At 41.8% G+C, this 18,225-nt stretch overlaps 1 protein-coding gene across 2 annotated transcripts; it reads left to right on the top strand.

The window, feature by feature from the left end:
- Nucleotides 1-1,634: 1,634 nt before the first annotated feature.
- mynn (myoneurin) lies at nucleotides 1,635-15,032 on the top strand. Of its 2 annotated transcripts, none has more exons than XM_063206645.1 (8): nucleotides 1,635-1,724; nucleotides 2,340-2,600; nucleotides 5,550-6,679; nucleotides 9,691-9,850; nucleotides 10,104-10,321; nucleotides 12,400-12,477; nucleotides 13,108-13,194; nucleotides 14,408-15,032. In XM_063206645.1, exons 2-8 carry the CDS (start codon nucleotides 2,347-2,349, stop codon nucleotides 14,629-14,631), a joined length of 2,151 nt encoding a protein of 716 aa, XP_063062715.1. In that variant the 5' UTR covers nucleotides 1,635-1,724; nucleotides 2,340-2,346; the 3' UTR covers nucleotides 14,632-15,032. The 2 variants fall into 2 exon arrangements, with proteins under 2 accessions (XP_063062715.1, XP_063062713.1); XM_063206643.1 differs by having other exon boundaries at nucleotides 14,405-15,032.
- The last annotated feature ends 3,193 nt before the right edge of the window (nucleotides 15,033-18,225 follow it).

Here is an 18,225-nt window from a genome sequence, read left to right as displayed (position 1 = left end):
CCATTTGTATCTGACCATTTTTTACCAGGTTTGTACATGGTATTTGTTGAATAATGGTTGTATGCCCGTTTTCAAAAACATGAAACATGGTATACATTCTTAACTTTTCTTTTTTATAGAAATTCAAATCAGAGAAAATGTGTCCATATGAAAAGCTTATCAGAAGGGCATTAAATATTTCTCATGCCTCCCACTCTGTCCAGACTCCGTTCTCCCTTGACAAAGAAGTCTGTTACGATGGCAAATTGCAATGTGGTCATCTCTATGTTCCCAGAGTACGTTTTCACAATCAGGTTGGGTTTAACCCATTCATGCCTAAGGCACCTGCAAAAAAGGGTGCTGAATGCCTGAGCCCTTTTTAAGAAAAGCTGCCCTCAGCCAATAAAAACCTAAATATCTCAGCTTCTGAAGCACATAAAAATATGCTCTAAGTTGCATTTAAAGACCCTCATCTTTTATTAGAATGTGTTCATTCATCTCAAACAAACAGTGATTTTTAATAAAGTTGTCTCAAATCTCATGAGCCTGAATGTTGCGCAATGCAACATCAGACATCAATGGGTTAAGGATGGATTTTGGTCCACAGTTATACATTCTCTGGTGCTCACATAGAAATGACTTTGTATAGCGAAATTACAGCAATTAAACCAATTATCTCCAAGAGTTTTACCTGAAGCACCAAAAGGAGGGTCATCCAGAGTGTCAGAGCTATGATGCTGCTGTGGTACACTGACTAACCAGTATGCCAAAATACATTTTGTAGCGTTGATAAGAAATATCAATATTCACATATTCTCTTCTTTCCATTCTACTCATGAACTCTAATGAAGATGGTACAAAGTTCATCCATCGAAACCCTCTTTTGGTACTCCCTGTAAAAGTCATGAAGGCGGTACATCCATTGAAAGATTAGTCCGTAGGTTGTGCACTTGATTAAAAGATCTGTGCTGATCTGTGCTGCTCCGATGTCTTCTCTCCAGTTAAATAAAATATGTATTTGACATAAATATCATCAAATACTGTAAAGTTTTATCAGAGTTGTCAGAGAGAATTCATGCTGCCTATTCAGAAATGTTGCCTTCCACGAATACTTACCAGAACCATCAAATTCTAAGTATTCATTATGAGTGGGAAAATTGCACTTTTCATACATGAAAAGGGGGATCTCCTCCATGGTCAGCCATTTTGAATTTCCAAAAATGTACATTTTTAGCTGCAACTCTTACTATACTTTGCTCATTCTAGTTAATATTAGTGTATTATTTAGTACATATTCATTAAAAAAATTACATTTGGCAGTGGGCAGCACAGTTGCAATACCTACTCTGGCCACCATCTTACACGATGCACCTGTAAACAAAAAAAACAAAAAACATTGTTATATGTAGACTGCAGGCTGGAGAAAATACTGAAATAAAAGCTATAGATTGGACTGAACGGTCCAATTTGTCTATTGTACCTTTCACGGCAATACACAGGCCAAAAAAAAGTTCCCACCAAAAAGATTATAGATTACAAAAGCACAAAACAAATGTACAGCATATTATTATTTTAAAAAAAGAGAGACCCTGGTCTCACACACACACAGACAGACACACACACACACACACACACACACACACACACACACACACATACAGATTGCCAGACGGATGTGACATCAGGTCAGTTCCTCTTGACGTCACAGGAAAATGGCTGAAGAGAAATAAGGATTAGTCTGGAAGGTAATGTCGTATTGCACATGTATCTTTTAAATGCTTGAATGTGCTGTTAGACCGCTCTTTTTTCAGACGTTATATCCATAACAGTTCAGATAATTTAATGTTGGCAGAAGAGTGAATGCCGACTTCCTTAGTTTGTCTGATGCGATTCCAGGCCGGTGCTGTCGAAATAAGAGCCCTTTATGTTGACATCGTTATCTACACGGACTCCTGTCAATTGGCGTTATTAATGTTAAACATTCCAAACAAGTCAGCGTTAAATGTGTGTTTACTGTATTCGGCAGTTCCACTAGTTATTATAGTACTGTATTTTCCCTCGACATTAATGGTGATACACATGGACTTGAAATGGCGTTACAACGACACTGTTCATGTGTTATCTGACGCGGGAACTTTTATTTTCTCCCTTCTTTTATTTGTATATGGCGCTTCTTGCAAAAAAATATATCAATTCCTAATATAAATTTCTCAAATTTATACAATATCCTAAATTACACACCAACGAAACTATGTGTCATGTGCATACTTTACTCTACGCAAGACAAAAAGGAAATAGCTTCTCTTGGTGGTAAAATGCATGTCAAACAGCAAGTTGTTTTGTTTTCTTCATGTCTCCAGATTAATCATGTCCACCCATCGTCATGCGCAACTGCTACTTGAACAGCTGAATAAGCAAAGGAATCAGGGATTCATTTGCGACTGTACAGTCATTGTTGGCCAGACGCGATACCTTGCCCACCGCAATGTTCTTGCAGCCTTCAGCGAGTTCTTCTCATCTCGATGTGCGCATGAAGTAATCACTTTGGATCCAGAATGGGTGAGCGAGACAACGTTCCGGACACTTCTGACCTTCGTGTACACTGGGAATCTGATTATAAGGTAAGCCTATTTGCGTAGCATGTTTTCACATTTAGCTCAGACCGAATCAACTGTTGAAAAAAAGGACAAAAGATACGATAAAATAAAATAAAGCGCACGACTTACCACGGCTTGTCAGAAGTTTTTGCTAACGACCACTGTGGCTAGCTGAGTCACTTTCCATTCAGCCTTTCACTTGCCATTTTTTGTGTCCAGCGCATTGGCATTCATTTTCTTAATTTCTGTCATTTATGCTCAGGTCATCCTTAAATAAAATAATTAGCAGTAGCCCTGTGTATCACGACAGTTGCGGTATCTCTAAGCTTGCAAAAATTAGCCCCCAATACCGACACACTCTCCTCAAGATACATGGTGATTAAAAAAATCCCATCAATTATCCAATCTCGTCCTAATTTAAAATAAAACCCTTTCATTTCCCCTTTCTTTTGGTCATATTGTTGCTGTTTGTCAGTATCAGAGCAATATCAGTGACATACCTCTGGTCCACCCACAATCTGGGTCCACCATGATAGCAACTTAGCTTCTCCCCAATGGGGGTCAGCGCTATGTTTCCACAGCCCATTGGTCCCACAGCCCTCTGGTCCCACAGCTTATTCTTGCTGCTCCATGTTCCCATATTTTAAAGAAATCATTCAAATGTAGGACCTATGTTCCGCAACTCCATGTTCCCACATTTCTGAGTGCCTTTCTTTCTGCCTTTCTTCCTGCCATGGGACATAGGGCCTAAATTTGAATCAATTCTTAGAAATATGGGAACATGGGCCAGCAGGTATAAGCTGTGGGACCCATGGGCTGTTGCAGTGTTTCTCAACCTTTTTTTTGGCGAGGCACCCTTTCAATTCTTGAAAAATGTCAAGGCACCTCAAACCAACAAGCCGTAACATGGCATCGCATCCGATACCACACAAGCTTAGAAAAGTAACACATTTGGAGACGTCACACAACCTATGTTCGAAGTTGCAGCTTACTGGGGCGACCTAAATTTACTTTATTGTGCGTAAATGGCAGATGAAAGACTCCACTGACTAAGCAATACTTTATTAATTTAGACAAATATGTATTAAATTACATAATTTATTTATCAGCCACGTTTCCGCTGCACCCCTGAGGGTTGAGAAACACTGGGCTGTTGGACCAATGGGCCTAAAAATTAAGGTTAAAAGTCTTAGTGATGTGGGACCAATGGGCTGTGGGACCAATGAGCTGTGGGAACACAGACACACTCCCTATTAATGTTAACAGATGTCAATCACGCTCAGGTGGTCAGAATTGCGCAATCGACCTGCAAAGGTGGGTGGGGGGGTTACTCTACTACCACCACCACTACCTTACTAAAACTTCTTTAATTCAGACTAAAGTCACATTACCTCTGCAGTAACTCGAGAATCAAATATCACATTTTCTGGCGAGAAAAAATGACTTCGTTTGAGAATCTATATTCATATTTTATATGTTATAGTCTGTTGCCATATAGCAACTATAACTTTTTCCTCCTTTTTGTTTTTCACTGTAACAACAATACATTACCACTTTTGCTAAGTAGACCCCCTAAAACATTTTATGAGGGCAAATTTGCCTACTGCCTTCGCCAATCAGAACTGACCAGCTGGTTGGCCACCTGCAGTAGGCACATTTCACATTATTAAAAGGCTGAGAACTGTTAGAAAGGAGCCTGTTGCATCATCTGATTTCCTCACACTTCTGTATGCTGTTATAGTCGTGTATTTGTTGGAAACCATTGATAGTTTAAAGGTACCTTTTCAAGTTTATTACTCACTTTAACATGCAAAACAAAACTTCAGTGAATAAGTTGTTGGCGCAGGAAGACTGCTGGTGAAACAAAACTCTTGCAGAATCTGGTGGTATGATTCATCTCACACCTTGAACATTGCTACATTATGTTACATTTGAACAATAATGTAATTTTTTTCAGGAATATACTGGGGTCTTTGTGAGAAATGGTTGAGAAATATTCATGCTTGATGTGACGTCAGTTTATTTTGTTTCAATTGATACGTACGTATGCGTGGAGTTGAATATAATCCATAGATGTTTACAGTAGTTTTTAATTACACTTCAACTGACCAGAGTTGTGTAAAGTAGAAGTAGAGTTACCGCACGAATAGACCAGGCGCGATGCGATTCAAGCGACAGAGAATCGCTTCTGTGCAGCAGCAAGCGATACGAGCGATTGAAGAGACTAGAGTATGTCCGTACAGGCAGAAGGCAAAGCATTCAAACATTCCCATTGGCTGTGGCCACTGACCTCTATACAGTCATTGGCTGTCGCGGCTGGTCGCCGAACCGTATCATAGAAAATTGAAAGGATTTCAACTTCAAACTGTCGCTCTCATCTCCAGAATCGCTTTTGACGCGCTACTCAATAGAAAGTCAATTACTTCCGTCGCTCGCCTCGCTCATGTCGCGCTTGGTCTATTTGTGCGGTTACTCTTACAGATGTAGCATAATATTACAAATCAGTAGCATAATATTACAAAGTTGGGGAAAAAACATGTAATATCATACCAATGGTGTTGTAATTACATCTGTAAGAGTACTTTTACTTCTTTTACTTTATACTAGGGATGCAAATTATCGATTAATTCATTAATCATTAGTTGATAGTCTTATCGATCGACTTACGATTAATTGATAAGCGGCGTTTTCCGCCCGAAATCTCAATGTTTCTCAGGAAAAAAACTACCAAATCTAAACATTTTAATTAGATATTGAGATGAAAGACCACATTTAAATTAGTTCTGTTTCCATTATTTTATCCAAAGGTGATTTAATCCCACTATTCACGCCCCTCTTCACACACACTCTTCACATGCCCATTTCACCTGGGTCTCTTGTCAGTTGAATTGTCGATTAATTGCGATTAATGTTTTTAAATCGATTAACGCAAACTGACGCGACAAATTTTTCCTTTTGCCTATTTTCCCACAGTAATGAAGACGTATCGGATATACGCAAAGCAGCTGCCTTCCTGGGGATGCAAGAGGCGTTGAACCAGTGTGACCTGCTGTGTCCGAACGAAGAAAAGCCGAGTCTGGATGCCATCATACAGGCTTGCAACGCCATGGCGGCAGCAGAGGCGGCAGCGGCGGAAGCTACAGCCACGGCAGCAGCAGCCACATCATCATCATCATCATCGGAGGAGATGGCAGACGCTGGCACAGCAGAAGGCTCTTCTCCCAGCCAGGAGCCGGTCGCCATGCTTCCATCCTTACAAGAAGTGGAAGAGACTGAAGAAGGAGAAGAAGAACAGGTGCAAAATGATCAGAGAGACGACCAAGACGGCAATCGGCTGCTATCCCCTGCAAGCGAGCCATCCAAAGAACTCACAACGCCAACAGCCAAAAAGAGGGGCAGGAAACCAAAACCCAAACCCGACGCTGAGCCTGACGTCAAGGAGGCGGTGAAGGAGGAGGTCAGCTCGTCGGGAAGAGGGGGCAGGGGCAGAGGGAGGCCGCGGGGACGGGGACGAGGAAGAGGACGGGGGAGGCCTCCGGGTAGCGGCAGAGGAAGAGGACGTCCCGCGATGCAGACGACAGTAGAACCACTGGACGATGACGAGCCTTCCGACGACGCCCAGCCAAGTGGTGAGGCTGAGGCTGAGGCTGACGCTGAAACAGCCGTCGCTTCTATGGACGACCACGATTCCACGCTTGACGGAGAGAACAGCGACCCCCTTAACCTCGCCAGCACCAGGAAGAGCCACCGCAAAAGGGTCCCGAGCAAGAAGCTGAGGGAGAGCGGCGTCTTCCCTGAGGACGTGATTATGGAAGAGGAAGGGGGAGAAGAAGGACAGGAAGCAGATGGAGGAGATGCTGAGGCTGAAGAGGACTTCATGCCGGAAGAGAGCAGCGACGACAAGGAGAGCCTGCGTGTTAGACGGCTGCTTGGGGACAAGTCCAAGCCCATGTGTAGTCAGTGTGGCAAGCAGTTCTCTGAGATCAGCAGCTTACGCAGGCACCAGCGTATTCACATAGGCCTCAAGCCGTATGAGTGCGTGCTGTGCAACCGCACCTTCAGACAGTGTAACCAGCTGAAGACGCACCTGCGCATACACACAGGTGAGATTGTTTTGCTTTGATTTGTTGACTGTTTTTTTTAGTCCAGTGCTTGGTAGTCCAGGGGAGAATTCCAAGAACCTGGTTCAATAGTGAAAATGGAGTATTAACCTTGAGGTAGTGGTAAATTATCTAATTATACACTGTGTGCAGAATTATTAGGCAAACATGTTTTTTGACCATATTGTCCATTATATGCATATTTTCCGCCACCAACCTCTATGGACATGAACACCTATTGGATTTAAGCATTCCAGGTCATGCATATTTGTATATTAAGAGATGGCGTGATCGAAGGAGCCCAATACCCTATATCAGGTGTGCATAATTATTAGGCAACTTTGTTTTCCTCTGGGAAAATAGGCCACAAAAGAGATCTAACAAACTCTGAAAAGTCTATAAACAATTTTGAAGTCTTCCAGAGGGATGTGGCTGTCTTGAAATTGCCCAGATATTGGTCATATCCATCTAATGCACCGTTACGAAGCCATCAGTGTCACATGCATTGTGCTCACAAAGTAACTGCCGGATTGAGAAGAATTGAAGGTCAAACTACCACAAAATTATTACCCTGCAGTGCCGTTATATTCCAGAACTGAAACCTACATTGAGTGTCCAGAAGAACATTGTATTCAGCACTGAGAGACATGACCAAGGTAAAGCAGGTTGAAACCTGAAGACCACTCAACAAGAAACGTAAGTCAAGACTGGGTCAAGAAAGGTCTTTAGACAATTTTGTCAATGGTTTTATGAACTTGTGAAAGTGACTGTTAATGGACCAGATCGATGAGCCCATGGCTAGATCGGTAATGTGCACACTCAGATGAGTTCCTGAGTTCTACTCAAATGCCAGCAGAATACTGCATAAATACCATTGTCTTCTTGAAAGTTGCAAACTTTCCCCTCACAGATCCAGCTATGGGCTCATCCACCCTGTCTGTCAATAGTCACTTTCACCAGTCCATAATACCTTTGAAAACTCTGTCCAAGGGTATTTCTTGACCCAGTCTTGACTTAATTAACTTGTTAAATGGTTGTCTGGTGTCATCCCTTCTTACCTTTGCTATGTCTCTGAGTGCTCAACAATCTGTTCCTCTGGACACCTGATGTAAGTTTGCATTCTGGAATATGATAGCACTGCAGGGTAATACTTAACTTGTAGTTTCACCTTAAATTCTTCTCATTTTATGGCAGTGACATTTCATGTGAGACTGATGACTTTGTAACGGTGCATTTGATATTTCTGTGCTAACGTGACCAACGTCTTGCCAATTTCAAGAGACCCACATCCCCCTGGAAGACTTCAAAATTGTTCATAGACTTTTCAGAATTTGTTAGATCTATTTTGTGGCCCATTTTCCCAGAAGAAAGCAAAGTTGCCTAATAATTATGCACACCAGATATTGGGTGTTGGGCTCCTTTGATCACACCCCATCTTATTATACACATATGCATGTTCTGGAATGCTTAAATCCAATAGGTTTTCATGTTCATAAAGGTTGATGGCGGAAAATACGCATAAAATGTACAATATGGTCAAAAAACATGTTTGCCTAATAATTCTGCACACAGTGTAGAGGAGCTGGAGTCCTTATTTTCTTGACTGAAGGATGCCTTCAGCAGGTTATTAGCAGGTTTACCACTTTCTGTAGGTTAAAGGAACAGTCCACAGTCCATTTCAATAACAAACTGTGTTCTTCTCTGACCTGAGATGAGCTCCTCCCGATCTGCCTCGTCTTCGGACGCGCCTCCAGTCAGCAACACGCGCGGCTCAGATTCGGAGTACTTCGACTTCGACGCATTGATACTCTCACTCCTAGTCCCCCCCTTCCCCCCTTAGTCTCCCCTTCCCCCCTTCCCCTCTCCATTTGTGCGAGAGGACTAGGAGTGAAGGTATCTGCGTCGAAGTTTAAGTACTCCCAATGTGTTATTATTACGTCTTTCATTACTGTGACATTTCTTTATCTAGGTAGAAAATTGCCACGTTGCCACTGTTGGATCGGCTAAGTCAGTGGTTCTTAACCTTTTTTTCCTAACGCACCCCCTTACCTGTTCCCAAGACAAGCCGCGCACCACCATCCCAAACGTCTACATGTGTATAACATGTGTATATGTCCAAAAAATGATTTAAGTAATGTATTACAATGATTCTTGCTTTACACATTAATCAATACTTTCATGACTTCATGGAGACCAAAACATGTTTTAATTTCGTCTTGATTTTGCCTAATTATAATGTTTTGAAGCAGAATTTTGGTCACAACCTCAACACAAACAAAAGTCCGCGCACCCCCTGAAATCTCTGGTGCACCCCCAGGGGGTGCCCGCACCCCAGGTTAAGAACCACTGGGCTAACTAGTCGTGCAGGGATGTTTAAATAGGGAAAATGTGGAACAGTTTGGTGTCTTCTAACTTAAGGCTTCGAATGTGTCCGTCGGCAAAGCTGAGGCCAAGCCAGTGCTAACGAGTTTGCGCGGGGCGCGTCCGAAAAACGAGGCAGGTCGGGAGGAGCTAATCTCAGGTCAGAGAAGAACACACTTCATTATTGAAACACAGTGGACTGTTCCTTTAACTAAGCCAGGGTTATCACTTAAAGGTTGTTCTTAGAATACTACCCAGGTGGGTATTCCACGAACATGGTTAAGTGATAGACCTGGCTACCTTAACCTACTAGAAGCTGTACACCTGCTAATAGATAGTCCACAGGTGTCATTAAATTAAGAAAACGAAAACTCCAGGCTCTTCTATTAGATGGTTTACTACTAAGCTTACCTCAAGGTTAACTTAAACTGTTTACTTCTCAGCCAACTGTTTACTTCTCAGCTCTTGAAATAAGTTAATGTGAAATGGTGCAAAGAGGAATTTTGAACAACAGCCAGAGCCGTAAGCGCTTCTGAAAATTAGCTGTCCAGTTCAAAAGTCTCATGAGGGAGAGAGATTTTTATACAGATCAGAGATTTAAGATGATTGCTGATGAGATGAGATTACATAATAACTCCTGTATTTCAATGTAGGAGAGAAACCATTCAAGTGTGACAAGTGTGACAAGGCCTTTGCCCAGAAGTGTCAGTTGGTGTTCCACTGCCGCATGCACCATGGCGAGGAGAAGCCTTATCAGTGTAACGACTGTGGTCTGCAGTTTGCAACATCCAGCAACCTCAAAATCCATACCAGGTAAACACCCCCCTCCCCCCCCCCCAGACCATACTGTCATGAACTGTTGTCTTTTGTGGTGAAGACGGTAGCGTTTCTGCACATTGGAGACTGCACAACTGCACATTGGAGATTGGTCAAACACAATTTCAAACTTCTGTGCTAACCATATAAGCTGGATTTTTGACTATATTAAGTACACTTGACTTGACATGCACGCACCACATTTATATTTGATAAATTCTTCACACAGACATTTTTTTTTAAATTGCAGGAAGCACAGTGGCGAGAAGCCGTACAAATGCACCGTGTGTTCGAAACGCTTCGCTCAGGCCAGCACGTTAACGTACCACATGCGTCGGCACACAGGCGAGAAGCCGTACGTCTGTGACACATGCGGCCGCGCGTTTGCTGTCTCCAGCTCCCTCATCACGCACACGCGGAAACACGCCAAGGAGAAGCTGAAGAGAGAAGAGGAAGAAGCGGCATGCAGTAAGCATTAACACCAAAGACATATTGAATACATACACTTGTATATCCCTCAGTACTACATGCATCCCCTACAGCTTCATAATATGTTCATAATGTTCATATTACGAACATTAACGACATGAAGGACTCATTAACATACTGAATGCCATGCTGTGTTTGGAATTTTGACGGTAGAGTGCCTGAAATCTAGACAATCTTTGACATTTCTCTTACAGCCACAGAATAGTTTGACCTATTTAGACCTACGGACCTATATTTAGACCTACGAACCAGGGCTTCGAACCAGTTCAAGGAACGAAAACGAAAACCAGGAACTTTTTGTATTTTACAGGGAACAGAAACGAAACCGGAAACGTTATTATTTTTTATGTTCTGGAACGGGAACACTTATTTAAAAATAATGGTAACCGGTTAATACCGGTTAATACCGTTCCTCAAACAAAAAAAAAAGGTAATTATTTTCCTGCGCATGTTACCATGACGGCTTAAGTTCACGTCCTGTGTGACATCAGACATTCTCTGACTGAATGGAGAGAGAGCTGTAGATTACAAAGTCTTCACTCCACATCTTAATGAAGAGAAACCAATGTCATACAAAAGGACAGAGTTTGCATTGCATTATTGTAAGACATTGCAGGGAAGGGTGTGTAAAGCGCACCGACAATGTTCGGCGTTATTGGGCATCCATGGCCGCTTCAAATATGCACAAACTCACAATGTCCATCATAGTGCTCCCCGTGACCCAAGTCAGCGTGGAGCACACATTTTCATCATTGAGGTTTATTCTCTGCTTCTCCGCTTAGGTCGTCCCTGAATGACAAAATTCTGGAGGATATTCTTTTCATCCGCTTGAATAAACAGTTTAGAATGTAGGCTGACTCATTTGCACTTCCGTCTTTCTTGGTTAACGTCAGTTAGGCCTATGGGGAGAAATCAGCTGACAGGAACGAAATTAACCGTTCCGGGAACAATATTTTTTGGTTCTAACCAGTTCGGGAACGTCAATTTATTGGTGGAACTCGGAACCGGAAACGTTATAATTCCGTTTCTGTTCGGAACGGAACGTTTGGAAAAAAATAACGGTTCAAAGCCTGCTACGAACACATATCAGGGCTCGTTTACAAGTATAAGTCTATTAGAGAAAACCGCGTCTTTTTATGAGCCTTGGTTCCTAAATTAGCTCAAGTTAAGAAAAAGTGAAAGCCCATTGGGAAACTCCAACTCCCATTGTCATTGTGACACAGCACTCCACAGCACACAAGTGAACACTGCACACTGCACACAACGAAATTGCATTTATGCCTCACCCGTGCAAGGGGGCAGCCCTCAGTGGCGCCCCATGGGGAGCAGTGCGGTGGGACGGTACCATGCTCAGGGTACCTCAGTCATGGAGGAGGATGGGGGAGAGCACTGGTTCATTACTCCCCCCACCAACCTGGCGGGTCGGGAGTCGAACCGGCAACCTCTGGGATGCAAGTCTGACGCCCTAACCGCTCACCCATGACTGCCCAGAGGTGCTCAAGCTAAGCATAGGTGCACATGTTATGTTGATATAAGTCCAGTTTATTTTGGGCTAGAATATATATATCTGTTCCTGTATCTGAATATATATCATATCTGTTACCATAATAGTTAATGCATATAATATTAAAGACCACGTGCATCACTGATATAGAACTATCTCAATGTTTAGGTTCATCATTGTCATGAAACGCACTCCACCCCTAGCAAACAACTTCTTGAATCTGTAAATTTATGTTACCATCCAGCGATTGGTGCGTCACCTCCACTGGCTGTGTTTCCATTCACAGAAACAATACAGAGCAAGGAGCGAATCAGGAAGAGCCTGTGCATTTTATGTCACTTTGAAAAGGCACCACCCCGTTGTTTGTCCACAAGCCACTTTACTAGCCTACAAAGACGACTTGAAACAAAGCAACCAGAACGTGTTTTTTTGTTTGTTTGTTTGTTTTTTAACAAAACCAACACATATTGCATTCAATAACAATGGTGAACACAACAATATTAATGAAATGACGATGAAAGTAGATCTTTAAGCTTGACCATGTGATCCACAGATGCGCCATACGTTTGCCTGGTCTGTGGGAAGAGGTTCTTCACTACTGGAGAACTAAGGAAACACATGGACAGTCATGGTAAGGAAAAATTACATACAGTATGTTTACATGTAACTTGCGTTCCAGGGGTTCCCAATATGTGCTGCTGGCCTGCTCTTAAGGGAGAGGAATTTAATGGCGGCAATTAAATGGCATTGGATTACATTTCACTTAGCTTACGCTTTTATCCAAAGCACAGCTATTTTACAGGTGATTGATCACAGTCCCTGGAGAAATGTGGGGTTAGGTGCCTTGCTCAGCCAATGGAGGTGTAGGGAGAGGTAAGGGTGGGATTAAAATCTGTATCCCTCTGATCTTAAGGCCACCTCCATTAGGCCACTGCTGACTGCCCCCACATGCACCCATGTTGAGAGCATATCCTCTTAAATTGAATCAGTTCATCACAGGGTTGAAGGTCAATTAGTTTAGTACTTTGCCTTGAAAAGATATGGTACATTGTGTGCTCCCTCAGTTTTGTGACATACAGTCCATATGCAAAATAAGCTGGTCAGACCAGTTTGGGAGCTCTCTATGATGGCCTTTGCTTTCAATATATACTTAAAATGTGTTCTTCAGATTCCATTGAGTCGTCACATTATTGTGGAATGTTAAAAGCCTCCTGATTATGACTAGCTTTATCCCAACTGATTCCTTTACCTCTGTTTGCAGGCTACAAACGGGTAAAATGTGACATCTGTGGTCAGATGTTGGCTGACGCAAACAGCTTGAAGAAACACAAAGAGAAGAAGCACAGCGGTAAGATGTTGTATTTAATGCTCAGATCATTGAGATTTTTCATTAGATCATTGCCAATTGAAAATGAATTGTCATAGGAAGATAAACATTAAACAGAATGTGTGTATGGACAAAGTATCCAGTACAGATACCTTATCAGTTACACCAGTGGTTCCCAAACTTTGAAGGGTTATTGAAAAAAAAACTGGCCATTTGAAATATTTCAACTTTTTGTTTTTTTTCCTTTAAAGGGACACTGTGTGAGATTTTTAGTTGTTTATTTCTAGAATTCATGCTGCCCATTCACTAATGTTACCTTTTTCATGAATACTTACCACCACCGTCAAATTCTAAGTATTCATTATGACTTGAAAAATTGCACTTTCCATACATGAAAAGAGGGATCTTCTCCATGGTCCGCCATTATGAATTTCCAAAAATAGCCATTTTTAGCTGCAAAAATGACTGTACTTGTACCATATTAGAAAATATTTGTTTAATACTTAGTAAACTTTCATGTAAAGATCAAATTCGGCAATAGGCAGTCCAATTTCAATAAGTAGCATAGTTGCAGTACCTTTTTTGACCATTTCCTGCACAGTGTCTTTAAGGTTAACTTCTGCCAATTTTGATATGCAATTGTAATGCCCACACTACCCTTGACTTCTCAGTACCTGAGATTTTTTTTTTCCTTCAGCTTTTTCAGAGATCTTAGTCATTGTAATTGGGGGCAGGTGCTTGTTAACATTTAAAAAAAACATCTTGATTTGATATGATCCAAACGGTTTTGCAACATCAGCAGACAGCTAGCAAACAGCGATACCTTTTGGGATAATATTTGGAGTAGGCCTTTGTTAAGAAGATTTTTAATGTAAACAAAGTCTGCCCCCATTAGAGTAGCTCAGATCTCGGAAAGGGCTGAGCCGAAAAATGCTGCATCACCGGGTACTGACAAGTCAAGGGTAGCGTGAGCAATACAACAGCATATTGAAATTGACTGAAGCTATCCTTTAATCTTCAAGTGGCTTCCACAGATGCTACAGATGCCTTGCAGTCAAGACGTTCCTCCAGCAGCATTCAGTTATCTCTACCCACCAAAGACTAAAAGGCGCCAGCCCAAACAAAACTGAATTTCTTGGACAATAACATTCTGAGGACTATCTGTGTAAAGGTGCTGACAAATTTGCCTTCAATTTCCTGTTCATTAAAGCTTGTCCCTTCTGTGTTGCAGCAGTTGTAATTGAAGAGGCTTTGACCTCTGCAGCCCTACCCCTCAACATCCCCATCGACCACCAGGGACTTATTGCGCGCATGTGCGCCGCCGCGTCACCGCTCGACCCCTCGGACGTCACCGAGGCCACCAGCGTTACCTTTGAGGAGCTGGAGATCCCGGCCGACGCGGCGTCGTCCCTGGAGACCACACAGATAGTCATAGTCCACACCATTCAAGCAGAGTGACCTCGCCATGCGGCCTCGAGCCCTGAGCCACGGCTAGTGAACATAATTGTTAATAAGTTTAATAAAGATAGTCAGTCGAGCGCCAATGTGGTTGGCATTAATTCAGAGTAATGGCATTTTGGTCCGTACGTTTTAAAGAATTGAATTGCATCCTTCAATGCATATTTCTCATTATTAGCTTAAGTTATGTTTATGAGTTGTGCGTGTGTGTGTGTATGTGGGCGTGTAAGTGCGAGTGTTCGTGTTCCTGCGTTTGTGTTCTTTTTTTTCTTTTGTAAGGGAGGCAATGTAAATCTCTGGTATATTGCAGTATAATTCAACACCTGCCCTGCCTATGAGTGGATGGAATGCAAGCTGAGTATAATTTAACACAATAAAATCCAAACTGTTTGGTCAGTGCATCAAGGTTTTTTTTTTTTTTTTGTAGAAGACTTTTAATAGAATAATATTTCTTATTTATGCAAGGAATGTCTTCAATTCAGTTTTCCATCAAATGCATTTAAACTAACCATTTAGGGCGAAAATTTAACAATATGGTCAGTTAAAAGTGTGCCATTCCTTCCTTCTCTTTCCAACAGTTGCAATCAATAAACAAAATGAAGCGACAGATGATAAACATTGCAACAAATTTGTTCTAAAATTTCTCCCCTTCTTAAGGGAAATTCACTGATATGGAATATTACATCAGAACAGAGGCATATCAAGTAGCCTAACCAAAATACCCCCCAAAATTGTTATTCTGCATGATGTGGTGTCCTCAGACCATTTCTCTTTTTGCATATTTGTCATTGGCACTCTGCTCGTCACACGTTACAGGCAGCATAGCATTCTCCATGCCATCTCCAGACTTTGGCATATCTATCACATGTTCATTGTGAACCTGCTTTCATCTGTGAAGAGGACAGGCTACCATTTAGGGAAAGATGGATTTAACCGTTTTTAAAAATCTGCAATAGATTTTTTTTTTACCATGTATTTTATTTTTTTATTTTATTTTAGTATTTTTGGGGCTTTGCAAGCCTTTATTGGTGTTTTATATGACAGGACAGTGAAGCAGATAAAGGAAGTGAGTTGGTAGAGGATGACGGGGAAGCGCTGGCAAAGGACCCGGCCAGGGAATCGAAAGCAGTAGACAAGTGCCCTACCATTAAGCCATGGTAGGACCTTACCATGTATTCTTACAGGTGTCTAGAGACACCTCACAACAATATTCATGGACCTGACAGACAGTTGGCCTATATAAATTATGGTATAATGTAGACTATTTACTGCATGTGTGGGTGTAAATAACATTTTTTGCAAAAAATAAATTAAAATCAATTGTAGGCTATGCAAATAAATGGTACCGTTTTTTTTCTCGTTCCCCCACTTTTGTGGTTGTCACACAGGCATAACGAGTTCTGTCATTGACTAGATAATAGCCTACTTCAGACACTTGCTGCTGTTGCTGTGTGTGAGTGTGTGAGGGAGGGTGTCGCTGTCTGTGTCTGTCATCTCTGCAACTCTCTTAGTTTCAAAGTGTGTGATGCTGCCAGTAGAGCAGCCAAAAACACCTGGACATCACAGAAGACAAGCCAGGGATCACTGGAGCAATGCCTATAAAAAGTGAGTAGTCTTTCTCCCTCTGTTATTTCATGGAAAGGATTTATCCTGATGCGTAATCGTATAAATCTCTACCATGCTTTTGATTTTGTGATATAATTGTGTGGCATTTATTTTTACATAACAGTACAACTTTGTAATGTGACTGTGGAGCTTATGCTTATGCTTAAATCTGTACATGGTATAATTGGAATCATAGGGCAGTTTAAAACATGACTTCTTGGTCAATATTGGCAAGATTCACTTTTCATTTGCAAAAGAACATCTCTGACACTAACCCCAAGGCCATTAAACATGCTAATATGGACAGGGTTTGCTCAGACTGAATTACCTTCAGTTTGACGTTAGAGGATGATAGATGGTCTGTCATCGATCTTGGGTTTTTTTTAAAATATAATTTGGGGCAGCTCTGTTGGAGCCCATATTGCATTTCAAAAATAAAATAAATTGTCAATAAACCTTTACAGGCCCGGACACTGCTGACAAAGTAAACACGTGATATCCATGAAAACATGAAATGGTTTGTTAAAAAATAAGCCAGAACAACTAGGGCTGGGCGATATGGAGAAAAAAAAATATCTTGATATATTTTGTCTATCTCGATATACGATATATATCTCGACATTTTCAGTTCCCCCTAAAAAGGCAAAAAACTACACACGGGCATTTATATATATGCTTCGAGACAAACTTGTATGGGCTGCGGCTGTGCAGTCAGAAATAACGGCAAAGTGGAATCGGAGCACTCTCTTCGGGTTTTTCTATTATTGCTATGGTAAACCGAGCCACAGACGGAAGGCAGAAGCGCACTCTGGTGCAAGAGCAGCGCAGAGGAATAAAATTTGCTTCTGGCAATCTTAGAATTTTAAAAGTTTATCACTTATCTTGATAAATTCGATATGCCACAATCTACTTCGATATGTTTCTCCTTCTCGATATATCTTAAATCTCGATATATTGCCCACCCCTAAGAACAACCCCTGGGGGCTCTGAAACTCATACCAGATTGCATGTGACATATTTGAACTGGTTTTACTTCAAATTTAAGGTGTCAAACTGGGAAGGCCTGAGAAACAGGCTTTTCGAAAATGGCTCTAGGCAGGGTGAGCTATTACCACCACGCCACTAACTGGCAGGGGCGCTGCTAAAAATGTTGGGCCCCATGAAAGATTCAAATGTTGGGCCTCCAAAATGACAAATTATGCTATTAGTATCCTGCCAGTGCTGTCGGACGCCCTTAGAATTTGTAACACCTTTCCCCCCCTAGCGGCACCCATGCTAACTGGAGCAGGAGGGAAATTGTAACTTTGGCTGCAGCTTGGCCAGTGCTCGACAGTATGAGATGCTGATGTGTTTTTATCTTTGTTATAACTATATTTATGGCCATTTTAACCTTTTATTGACCACTGCACTTTATGTCTGTCCTGTGGTATCTGTTGTTGCTGTCTATATGTGCTTATGACTTGCTGCACACCTAATCGCCCCTTCTGGGGACAATAAAGTTGAAGTTGAAGAAGTTGAAGTTGAAAGGAGTGGGAGAGAGAGATAGGCAAGGATTGGGAAATCACCCCCTCCGGACTCGAACCGGGGTCCCCATGGGCATGAAAACCCCAATGAAGGGGGCCCAGCGTGATAAAAAAAAAAAAAAAGGTATAAAACAGTGTTCCGCAGGTGGTATTCCCCCTAATGTATGGGATTGCGGAATTTCAGACGCCATTAAACTTTTTTGGGAGCATGAAACAGTGTTGCGGACCTCGATCACACTACACTACAATTATTACTACATTCCATTACTACATTGTCCCCTGGTTGAAACATTTTAGGCCTTGGCGACAAAACAATATATCTCTCAGTACAGGATTGATATTGATACCATGCTATTGCCAATTTTTAAAAGGTCTTCCATCTTTCTGGTGTATTCTATTTTAAGTATATGAGGTATTGGAGAGTACTAAAATGTTACATATCAACAGCAAAATCAAGTTGCTACCT

This window comes from Engraulis encrasicolus, chromosome 9 (assembly GCF_034702125.1).
Source record: "Engraulis encrasicolus isolate BLACKSEA-1 chromosome 9, IST_EnEncr_1.0, whole genome shotgun sequence".
In the NCBI taxonomy this organism is placed as follows: Eukaryota; Metazoa; Chordata; class Actinopteri; order Clupeiformes; family Engraulidae; genus Engraulis; species Engraulis encrasicolus.
The sequence above is the reverse complement of the archived record's forward strand: the minus strand, read 5'-3'. Positions and strand labels throughout refer to the sequence as shown.